Source organism: Diplotaxodon limnothrissa, linkage group LG8, assembly GCF_057381915.1.
Source record: "Diplotaxodon limnothrissa isolate DT_005_m linkage group LG8, D_limnothrissa_male_GT1.1, whole genome shotgun sequence".
Lineage (NCBI taxonomy): Eukaryota > Metazoa > Chordata > Actinopteri > Cichliformes > Cichlidae > Diplotaxodon > Diplotaxodon limnothrissa.
In genome coordinates this window covers 31,856,617-31,868,675 of record NC_140603.1, presented here as the reverse complement: position 1 = coordinate 31,868,675, position 12,059 = coordinate 31,856,617, and the positions used below count along the sequence as shown (strand labels likewise).

The 12,059-nt window shown below is 44.0% G+C and overlaps 1 protein-coding gene across 1 annotated transcript; it reads left to right on the top strand.

Moving 5' to 3' along the window:
* The first annotated feature begins 2,080 nt into the window (after nucleotides 1-2,080).
* On the top strand, nucleotides 2,081-12,026 carry LOC146627427 (interferon-induced protein with tetratricopeptide repeats 5-like). The gene is made up of 10 exons (XM_085360290.1): nucleotides 2,081-2,376; nucleotides 3,191-3,370; nucleotides 5,047-5,236; nucleotides 6,846-7,037; nucleotides 7,233-7,457; nucleotides 7,590-7,725; nucleotides 10,499-10,622; nucleotides 10,969-11,110; nucleotides 11,277-11,324; nucleotides 11,419-12,026. The coding sequence occupies exons 1-10, from the start codon at nucleotides 2,081-2,083 to the stop codon at nucleotides 11,632-11,634; spliced, it is 1,749 nt and encodes a 582-aa protein (XP_085216416.1). The 3' UTR covers nucleotides 11,635-12,026.
* The last annotated feature ends 33 nt before the right edge of the window (nucleotides 12,027-12,059 follow it).

Sequence of the window (12,059 nt, the reverse complement as noted above, 5' to 3'; positions counted from 1 at the left end):
CCCAAAACAAAAAATATTTGTGTCGTCTGCAAATAATACTAATTTTAATATATCAGATACCTTACAAATATAATTTATATAAACAGTAAATCATTTAATACCCAGTACAGAGCCTTGTGGAACACCACATGCAAAGTCCAAGCATGAGGAGAAATATTCACCCAGCTTCTGTTTCCTGTCACTAATTTGTCACCCAGTGCATTACAACCCGCCTGACCCCGTACCGTTCCAGGTTATTAATTAATATGTGATGATTGATGTGGGGAATGAGGACCCAAATGCAGGACTCTTGCAATGAAGCAGTGTCTTTATTTACAGTGTAAATAAAGTTAAACCGCAACAATAAATCCCCGTGCGCTGTCTGACTCCTGTGCAGTGTTTTCTCCCAGTGTCTGTGCTCCAAAACTCTGCTTCCCAGTATTGTCCCAGGTTCTTTTATTCTTCAGGCCGGACAGAGAAGACGCAGAGTGAGAGTGGCCAGAGTATTTATAATCATTTTATTCAATCATTACCTTCCAGAAGGGAGATGTGCACGGTGCTAAGCATCTGCAGATCTGAAGCATTACAGGCCAGATGTGTATAATATAGTCTGCTCCCTCCTCCCCTACCAAACCGTCACTTTATCAATTTTAATTCAACATGTCCGCTACGTAGCTGCAAAAACATCTGCACAACTACACTCGTGTCTAGTTTTTACAACCCAAAGGTCATTTCCTGTTGTTCTCTTTTACCAGGACAAACGTGGGCAATGCTCTCTGCAACTCTGCACAAAGCTTCCTGTTCTGCACAGTTTTCAGTCTTGCTAAACAATCTAATGACCTTTATAACTCAAAGGTGGCCTTTAATATACTGGTCTGTTATTAAATGCATAAAACAAAATGCACAGCAAATAAGCGCTAGAAAACGTATTTTCCTAACACTAGTGTCCGTGCTCGCTGCCCTCTCGTCTCCACACTCCCGCAGGAAGAACAGAGACAGACGTTAATACTCCCCCCCCCCATACACACACACACACACACACACACACACACACACACACACACACACACACACACACACACATTAAGGATTGTACATTAACATAAAACTTGTCGGAACCACACTGAGTCTCACCGGAGAAACACACACATGGAGAGAGAGAGTGCACAGTATGCAAACAGCCATCATAATTCATCATACAATGACAACAGGACAAATCAACAACTGACAATGACTGATTAATATTAAAACCTGTAACATAATGTTTGCAGTTTAGTCTGTTACTGTTACTATTTTTACCATTTCTTCTTGGAGCAACTGTAACACATAATTTCGTTAGGGATTAATAAAGTATTCTGATTGTTTCAGGATGAGCTGCCATCATCCAATCACACATCTGCTTACCTGCATCTTTTGTTTCTCCTCCTCTTCTTTTCTCTTTTTTCTAAACTGAGCACCTGATGGCTTTGAACTTTTCTTGTCCATCTTCCATTGGTTTTAATTTTGCACTCCAGTATGAACACCCATCCTGAGGGAAGTGGGGACTGGATGTCACATGGCTAAAACCCCAGAGGTTTGTGGTCTGTTTCAATGTGGAATGTTTTCCCAATTAGGAACTCTGCAAACCTCTCACAGGCCCAAGTTGAAGTGAGGGCCTCTTTCTCAATGTGAGCATATCGCTGCTCTGTTGCGCTGAGAGCTCTTGAAGTGTATGCTACTGGTTTCCACCCTAAATCGGCGTGCTGCTGGAGAAGCACTGCTCCCAAGCCATACGAAGATGAGTCAGCTGATACGCACGTTTCAGCACTTGGATCATACAGAGTAAGCCCTGGGGGTGTTGTCCGAGGCCGAGAGGGCAGTCAGGACCATCAAAAGTCTTCTTAAAAAGTCTGGTGATCCCTATCTCGCCCTTATGGCATACCGGGCCACTCCATTGGCTACAGCCCGACTGAGCTTCTCATGGGTAGGAGGATAAGGACAACTATTCCTGTCATCCCATCACAGCTAAATCCAAGAGGTACGGACACAGACAAGCTCAAAGCTACAAACGTACAGACAAAAACAAAGACAAAACTACAACCGCAGACACAGAGCACATGACATGCTACAGCTCAATCCTGGAGACAAAGTGTGGGTCTCAGACACGGATACTAGAGGGACAGTCGTGTCCATGGCAGGCTCACCGAGGTCCTACATCGTAGAGACAGCAAAGGGCACGCTGAGAAGAAACCGTTACCATCTTACACGGACACCTGGGGCACCGGAGATTTCTGTCGATCCACCAGAGGCTTCACCTGAGAACTCTGTTCCAGCTGCACAGAGTGTGTCGGTTCCAGACACTATCTCACAGGAGGCCAGCCAGCAGACTCCTGAAGCTGGGAGAAAGATCCCACCCAGGTCTAGGAGGCCTCCAGCATATCTAAAAGACTATGTTTGCTCATAGGGCTAGGAAGTGAGTGAGCAATGGGGCAGAATAATCCCCACACTCAGGCAGAGGGCTGGGTAGTCGACCCCATCCCTCATAGAGACAATGAGAAATAAAGCAAATGGTTGCACTGTTTAAACATGTTGTTTGTAGCTGCACCGAATAGTTCAGAAATGTGCACTTATGCTTGGTGTTCAGAGTTGTATACTTTGAGAGTTTATTTTTGGACATTCTGAGAAGTCTGGGTTGAAACCAGACGAGTTCAGTAAACAAGCTGTTACCAGATAAAGCATAAGGCAGTAGTATACTTTAAAGCGTGCGGGTCTAATCTGTTGTCTTGGTTATATCCCAGCATCACATCCTGTTTAGTAGGGGGGATGTAGCATCAGGTAAATGCTAAGCGGTAGGAACGTTTCTGCTGGGTTGTTGTGGGGGGCACTCATAATAAAGGACACTCATTGGAGTAATGGCGCGTCTCGTGTCTGTGAGTTATGCCTCCAGTCAAATAACATCCATAACCTCAAATAACGGAACAATTAGGACACAAGGATCTTTGAGTTTGGACTGATCAGCATGTTCTGTTTTTCAAACATGCTGAAGAGGTTCAAAAACTAACAGTGAGATTAACACAATCTCATCATGTTGCTTCCATGTGCTGCACACTTGTTTTCCGTCAGTTTTCTTAGTGTCACAAAATAAAACCATAAATACTCCTAAGAAACTATTAAATTGTTCATGTTTGTGAACACTTGCTACTATATTGAGAATGTGTTTTGTCTTACGCAGTGATCCAGGTAACGATCTACACCGCAGGCTGCAGAAGCTGCAGAGTCGTTTCACCTGGGATCTGAAGAAGGAAGACTTGGAGTTGGACGACCTTAGCAAGCAGCTGCAGCATGATATAGACCTGCAACTGGGGCAGCGGGGCGCCCTGGCCCACTCCTACAGGTTCCTGTCTTATGTGAGGTAAGCAGTGCAGAACATTGAACAGGAACCCTCAGCTAAAAGCCTTTGTTTGTGGGACATTCAAAGATAAAATCATCATAATTGGGCACAAAATAGCAACAAAGATGGAAAACAACAAGATTCAACAGTGCAAGCAGGCGTTGCTTCTGTGAAGCTGGCTTTTTACATGCACATTATTGCCAAAAATATTCACTCACCCATCCAATCACTGAATTCAGATGTTCGATTCACTTTCATGTCCACAGGTGTTGTCATGGTCCTGGGTCTTTTGACCCAGCGTTTTAAGTTTGAGTTTATTTTGTTCATTAGGTTATCTAAGTTCATTTGGTTATTAGACTCCTTGTGTTTTCTTCCCCTGTATTTAAGCTTCCCCTCACCCTTCGTGTTTCATGCTGCGTGTCTTATGTTATCAAGTTTGTATTATTATGCCTAAGTGTTTCTAGTTATTATTTCCCCCTCGTGTTTCCAACCATGTTAAATCTCCCCTGCTCTTCATGCGTTTCATGTCTGTGTCTTACGTTGTCAAGTTCGGGTTGTCATGTCTATGTCTCATTATGTTTCCTGTTTTATTGTGAAGAGGTCTGGTGTTCTGTGTTCATCATGTTCAGTTTTACTCTCCCACTGTGACGTCATTATGTTCATGTGTGCCAGCTGTTTCCTCATGTGTCTCCACTTCCCCTAATCACCTCCTGTGTATTTAAGTCCTCTGTTTTCAGTGTGTGATTGTCAGGTCGTCTGTTGTCCACGCCATGTTTCCTATGCCATGCTTCCAAGTTTCTTGTCTAGGTTTTTCTTATTGCTTGTTTAGATTTCCCAGTTTAGGTTTGTGTTAATTTTGCTTCAGTTTGCCTTGCCCTTTGTTTGTACCTTTTTTTCCAGCCATATTAAACGGCTCGCTTTTTGTTAACATTCAAGTTTTGTTCCCTGTTCCTTGGAGTCTGCATTTTGGGTCCTTTTTCAATTCATACAGTCTGCCCTCGCCAGACTGTGACAGGTGTAGAAAATCAGCACCTAGGTTGCTCCCAGGAGCTCAGTGAATTTCCAGCTTTTAACCGTGATAGGATGTCACCTGTCCAGTCATAAACGTTCCTCTTTATCCGACTGTTAGTGGAATTAGAACAAGGTGGAGGAGATTGGGAGGAAGTGAAGCGGGGTCAGTGAGGATCATAGTGCAGAGTCAATCGCTGCACACCTCCAAACGTCAACATTGCGTACAGAGCTTTAGGAAATATGTTTCCATGGCGAACAGCTGCATGCAAGCCTTACATCACCAAGCATCGATGCGTGAAGCACGCCGAGCTCTAGAGACGTGTTGTCTGGAGCGACCAATCACGCTTCTCCGATGGAGGAGTCTGGGTTTGGTGGTTGCTAGGACAACAGCACAGTGTGACCTCACAAAGGTGCTTCTGAAAGAATGATCAAAAATTCCCATAAACACTCACAAGCCGGTGGAAGTCCTTCCCAGAAACGCTGAAGCTGGTGGGCTGACATCGTATTAAACCCCTTGGATCACGAGTGGGAAGTTCATGTGTGGGTGAAGTCAGGCGAGCAATTACTCTTAATAATATAATGTCTCTGCGCCGCAAAGTTTCATGGCTTTACAGGTACAAAGACGTGTCAAAACCCTGAAGACGCTGGAGCACTGCGAGTTATTCCTGTTTGTTGTCCATCCTCAGGTATCTTCAGGGTAAACCAGAGGAGGCGCTGTCGCTACTCACTGAGTCAGAGGAGAAGACGAGGGAGTGTTACGGACAGGAGAGCGAGCTGCGGCTCATTGTGACGTACGGAGACCTGGCTTGGCTGAAATACCACACCGAAGACTACGTACAGTCCCAGACTTACTGTCAGAGAGTCGAGGATATACTGGCATGTATACACCCTCAGAAACACGACTGGTTTAACCTGTTTCTAAACACGTTTTTAACACCCACCCATAAACGCTGTTATGGATCTAGAGGCGCTGACTATAATAAAAACCTTTACATCTAAAGAACCCCTGCCTGTAGCCTTCATGGCTGTTATAATATCCAGACACTGATATGTTCATAAAGACTGTCACCGAAACACAAACTTCATCTCTCTTACAAACATTGTACGCACAGCTTGCGCTGCCACTGAACGAAAACACGTTCGAAGGACTTATCATAGTCAGCTGTGGAGTGGACGATCACTGAACACATGTTCAAAACATCATTTCATCATTTCTGGAGCGTCAGGGTATCCATGAACAGCTGCTCCAGATGTTTCTGCTCCAGAAACTGAATGAAAATATTTTTAATGTTAATTTCATTTTTTACATGACATTTTGCATATTAATGATCATAAACTGACCTCGCAGCCCAAAGTTCGTCAACGGTTTCAGTCATTATGTCCTGTTTATAAGGTTGAAGCTTGCTGTCAGCTGAGGCTGAAGAAGTCACCTGATGATGATGAAACATTTCTCCCACTGAAAACGTCCAGATGAACAGAATTAACTTTTCTGGGCTTTAACTTTAATCTCGGTCAAACCGATTTACTCAGAAGCAAAAACAAAGAAGAAAACAACAGACAACAAAAAAGCTGAAATAAACACAAAGATTTAGAAATCATCAAAATGAAAACAATGTGCTGGGAGTCAGGCGTTCTCACTGGCTCTAGTAAGCCTCAGCCTCCGGTCACCTGACAGTTGGTGCTCCATCAAGCAAAAAGGTGATGTGTTGATAAATGCAGCATGTTTACAAATCGACTGTTTATTCTGTGTCACAGAAACAGTCATATTTCAAACGTTACTCGCTGCTCTTCTCCGATGCTGCCGCTAAGTTTTGGACAAAATGCATTCTGGGATATTTGGCTGAGCCAGGCCCACACAAGTCACAACGTTGCCTGCTCGAGGGAATGGGCGGAGCGGGAATACATCGAGGCGCTTTGAGCGTACTTGACTTTGATGTTTGAACTGGAACAGTACAGCCACTGATGAGGTTTCACAACTCCACGAGAACACATATTGTGAAAGGGCCCTGGCTTTGCATAAACACTGGAAATCAGCCAAGACTGACAACACCTAAACCTCCATGTTAGTTTAATATAAAGAGAAATGTGACAGCTCCATGTTAGACCTGTTACTGGACCACAGAGTGTGCAGGTTACCTGAGGTGTTTCTACAGGATCCAAACCTGCGATCACTCACTTACACGAAGACCCTGTTATAGCGCACACTGCCAAACAAAACAAACAAGTTCAGAAGTGTTGCACGATTCCTTTCTGGACCATGTGTATGGATATCAGACCATCTTTTCAGTTTAGCAACCAAACACTTCAGGATATTTCTGTGACAACTATAACTTTTGAAACATTAACTGCATATAACGAATGAGACAAACTAGACTAGTTTGTGCATTTGTGGCTTCTCGGCTGAAAAGTTGATAAATGTTCAGACACTGTCAAAGAATTAGCTGCAATCAAATCTATTTCTTTTAAATATACTGTGACTCTGCAGGTGAACCATCCGCCTGATCCTTCCACTGACCTCCATCCAGAAGTGTACGGGGAGAAGGGCTGGACCTTTCTTAAGTTCTCCCGTTCTTACTATACCAAAGCTGAAGACTGCTTCTGCAAAGCTTTGGAGCTGCAGCCTGATGACTGGGAGTGGAACAATGGCTATGCTATCGTCCTCTATCGCACAGAACAGGTACAATCTATCAGCCAATCAGCCTTTCGGTTTAGCATATAAGCAGTTATCCTGCTGAAGCAGACAGTCCATACGATTCTCCTGTATTAACCATTGTAGTCATTAACTTTGCAGTCGTGTTGTTGTTGATTCTTTGAGAGGTAACACCCATTAAATAAATTACATCCAGCAAACTTATGGAGCTCTTATCTTCAGAATGTTAATGATTGGTATCCCGAGGAATCACCAGCCACTGAACAGCTTCGTCGAGCCCTGGAAATAAATCCGGATGATGGCGTTTTGATGTCCATGCTGGCTCTGAAGCTGGTCCACGACACGAACAAACACACAGAGGCTAAAGGTTTGGTGAAGAAGGCCCTGGAAGTCGGACGGGACAACACTCAAGTCACCCGCTACGTAGCAAAATATCTCCGCAACCAGGTAAAACATCTGTAGCTTATAGGAAAAACATACTGGTCTTGATGGCGAATCAAGGGACTCGAGATAAAATATTGGTTTTATGCTTCTAACGTCTCGTCTCTCCAACGTTACCGTGACTCGTCCCTGTTCTAGGATCAGGTGGATGAGTCTATCGATCTGCTGAAGAGTATGCTGGAGAAGAAAAGCCATTTCATTCATCAACAGCTTGCTCTGTGTTATGAGAAGAAGAAGAATAAGCTGCTTGGGGAAAGAGTCCGACCAGAGTCAGGTACTGCACTGTACTCTGTTTATACTCTCATCAGCAGGTAGGACCTGGTATAAAGTTCTTCCAGTCGGGTAAGTATTTGGACAGAGATACGATCTTTATTATTGTGCCTCTGCACACCACAGCAGGTCTCAAATAAAGCAATCAACATTTCAATTCAATTCAATTCAATTTTATTTATATAGCGCCAAATCACAACATAAGTCGCCTCAAGGCGCTTCATAGATACAGAGAAAAACCCAACAATTATATGACCCCCTATGAGCAAGCACTTTGGCAACAGTGGGAAGGAAAAACTCCCTTTTAACAGGAAGAAACCTCCGGCAGAACCAGGCTCAGGGAGGGGCGGGGCCATCTGCTGTGATTGGTTGGGGTGAGAGAAGGAAGACAGGATAAAGACATGCTGTGGAAGAGAGACAGAGGTTAATAACAGATATGATTCAATGCAGAGAGGTCTGTTAACACACAGTGAGTGAGAAAGGTGACTGGAAAGGAAAAACTCAATGCATCATGGGAATCCCCCGGCAGTCTATGTCTATTGCAACATGTGAATACATTTTCAGGTTTAATCCAGTCTTTAAGTCTGACATCATTAGCTGTTTCTGGGCCCAAACTATGCTTCAGGACACTGCGGCTTCACTAAGTTACGAACGGTCTAAATTCTTTCATCTTTAATAAAATGTGCTGCTGCTTTACCAGGTGTAACAATTAAGTTTAACATCCAGGCATCCATGAAAACAGGATTTATGAAGTTTAACGGAGTTAGAAGTTAGCAGGAAGTTAGCTCGCTAGTGTCCCGAATTCTCTGATGTTGTGTTGAGAACAAACAACCAAGACTCAGAGCAGGTCCAGTCAATCGCTGCTGCGAAGATATCCTCCAAAACCATGTTCAAACCTCGAAAACGGAAAGATGGCGTTAAGTTACAAAGAGCAGGAGGTGGGAACACTCACCGCTGTTGTGTCATAAAAAAAGTCTAACGATCAACTTTGACGTTTAAAGCGTTTCAATCGATCAGTTGTTTACATCACTCAGCACAAGCAGAACTGCATCACTGCAGCAGAAGACACATCGTCCACACTCAGAAGCATCTCTGTGTAGTGACTGGTCTCATGATTTAAACAGGCCAATGTTCAGCATTCAGACTACAGGTGAAGAATAGTCAAACCAGATGTTTCCCGTTATGTCGAGATCAGCTCGTCAAGTACACACCTACACAGCATGTCAACAAACCGTGAAAAAAGCCACACAAAAATGAATGATTGTAATGGTTTCTATACATTAGTATGTACGAAGGGTATGTTGTGACTTAGCTTAAAAATTACAGCGGTCCCTCGCTATAACACAGTTCACCTTTCACCTCGCTGTTTCGCAGATTTTTTAGTGCAAGTTTGCTGCTTTTTTTTTTTTTTTTACGTCACATTGTGTCCTGCGTCCTGATCGCTGCAGACGATCTCCTCCGTCTCTCCTGTACAGTACAGAATCGCTGCATCGATGCTAGCAGTGTGACTCTGAAGTGCAGCGCTGTATGTCCACGATGTCCACCAAACGTTTTGCACCGTCAAAAATAAAATCGGCTCCTTGATTTCACCTCTCGCTGGTTATTTTTAGAACATAACACCCGCGATAAACGAGGGACAGCTGAGAAATATAACATTTGAATGCTTTTCTCTTTTGCTCTGAGGCGCGGGGGGAAAATATCGACAAGTCGATGAACATCATTTACAGATATATTGGGTAAATGCCCGAGACATCTATAGAAATGTAAATCGCCGCTTGATTCATTCATTTGCTTGTTTTGGACCGTAAACCAGGCGCGAATAGGACACCGGAAACAAAGCTCCCCACAGGAGTTTCCGCACCGGAAGTAGCATATGCTAACGTGCACATAGTCTATTATGGTTAGTAACAGTTAAATGCAACTCCTTTTTTGGTAATCTTCTATAACACTTAGAAAGGTGTCTCAATTGCCTTTCACCTCAGCTGCTTCCTGTTGTTCTCGTTAGTGGGCCCATGATCGTATATAGCACATCCTGAGTACATCCTGTTATAACCGTCGCTGTGCAGGCACATATGCAGTTACAAGCGAAACACTTCTAAGGCTCTATGCTGTGTATGTTCATTAGCTTCTGGATTAATATGTCACTAATTAAAGCACTACCACCTAATATATTTCCCACACTAGTTTCCACCTAAACATGATATAGCATGTTCTGACTGAGAGATTTCTGACAAATTCAAACGTACAGCTCTATCACTTCCAACATGGTATAATAGCTGGTATATAATGATGTGCTACGTGATCGCTAGCGACACAGCTATGTTAGCATAAACAGTGAAGCTGGAGGATGAACACTAACTTTTTTCCACTCGATAAAAGTTAACGTGAGGGTTCCCGATGGTTAGAGACAAATATAGTCGCATGGCAGGATGCTGTAAACGGACCAAACTTCAGTCAGGAGAACAACTGAGATAATCCATCCACAATACGAGGTTAGTCATTCATATACTGCTGCTGGGCTGGAGTTACATCGTAAGGGTTTAAAATGAACAGCGGTAATAAAAACAGAGAGAGGCCAACAGCGATCACTGACTGATTTTAGGGGCTTGTTCGGATTAAATAGAACAAGATACAAAACATTAAAACATGTTAAAAACACAACAGCCTTAAACACAGAGGAGTTTGGACCGGAGCAGTGTTCATACGTCATCACTCAAAGACTGGACACAAGGGCGTGTTTAATATTTCAGTCAGTAACACCTGTTTTTATCCAATAGAGGTGCAGCATTGGACACGTCTTTGTATTCAGCATCTGGAGGAATCAGTGAGGCTCAAGAAGGGTTTCAATGCTGCAAAAGCTCTGCTGGCTCTGCAGTACGCACAGAACTTTGAAAGAAGGAGGTATGTTTACCTGTCAGTTTGTTTCCAATGAAATATTCTCAGTGTTGGTTTTATGTCTATTTAAAAAAGCTGGTAGTAATGACACAGGTAGAAGAATGGTTGGACTAAACCTGACCAACGTGATCACTTATGGAATAAAACAGTGTTGAATCATATTACCAAAGCTGGAAACAAGTGTGTGAAGGAAACTTTGACCCCTGTGGTCACACCAACATTATGTCAGATTGGACAGTTTTACTCGACTGTATTGATGTTTCTACAGACAGTCATCAGATGGACTGTTGATTCCAAAAACATTTGATGCATTGATTCTTTTTGTGTCTAAGCTTTGTGTTTGTTGCTTCAGAGCTCAGCAGATGTTTGATGATGTGCTGCAGACATTAGAGGATGAACCTCCAGGCATCCGTCAGTACATCTACCGGTATTATGCAGAGTTCTGCTACTATCACACCCCTCAGAAAGACCTCGGAATCACCTATTACAAAAAGGTATGGATCGTCCAAAACTGCATTCAGACTGCAGGTGTGCATGCCAGGTGCATACGCCAGGTGCAACCAGTATTAGCGAACGGGCCTCTGAGGCAGACGGACATTTGGAAAGTCGAGCTGTGGACAGTTAACTGTCTGCTAACGTGTCCTGTGCTGCATCCAACAGGCTCTGGAGTTATGCATCAACACATCACTTTGGAAGCACTGTGTGAAGGTTGGCCAGCTTCTCACTCTGCTTTATGCAAAACTAATGCAAACTCAACCTCATCTTAGTAAACAGGAAGTAACCTTCAGGTATTCTTTTGCAGAAACTGACGACGATAGCTAAGACCTATGGCATCCGGGGAGCAGTGGCCAGAGCTGAGGGCAATCGGAGCAGGGCTGTGAGAAATTATGAGCGCGCTCTGGAATTAGACGCCAACAACGACGAGTATCTGTCAGCCTTGTACGAGCTGCGCCTGGATCTGACCGCACACAGGGAAGAGAAAGACCGCCCGGAGGAGAAGCTTCCAGAGGTCGTGTGAAAAAGTTTGTACCAGGAAGGCCACCGTTTGAACGAGGTTCCAGAACCACAGCTCAGAAATGCTCGGCTACGTCACATCACACCTGGGAACCGCTACATCGATCACTACGGCCGACTCCTTCTGTTTGTCTACCACCACTATGTCCGGTTGGTTAGCCACCACCTGTTTGTCCGTCTGTATCTGCAAGTCCCACAGGATCTTAGCTCGGTCATTCTCCACCACCTCCCATGTTGACCTCGGGGCTTCCAGATGTTTCTGTATACTATGCTGGCCACTTGGCTATGGCGTTCCATGTATGCCCTGCATGCTAGCATCTTGTCTCTGGGTCATCTTTACACAGCCTGCACCTGGGGTCTTACCTGGTGTGGCAGACCCCAGCCTCTAAAAAATAAAAGCAGCTTAAATGTTAAAGAAGAGTTTTTCTG

What these genes read in the sequence shown, in the direction of transcription:
- LOC146627427 (XM_085360290.1), top strand. Translation starts at nt 2,081, where the DNA reads ATGCTACAGCTCAATCCTGGAGACAAAGTGTGGGTCTCAGACACGGAT. An exon ending in TCCTCTATCGCACAGAACAG is followed by an intron (nt 7,038 to 7,232) that starts GTACAATCTATC and finishes TCTTATCTTCAG; the next exon opens with AATGTTAATGATTGGTATCC. An exon ending in AAGAGTCCGACCAGAGTCAG is followed by an intron (nt 7,726 to 10,498) that starts GTACTGCACTGT and finishes TTTATCCAATAG; the next exon opens with AGGTGCAGCATTGGACACGT.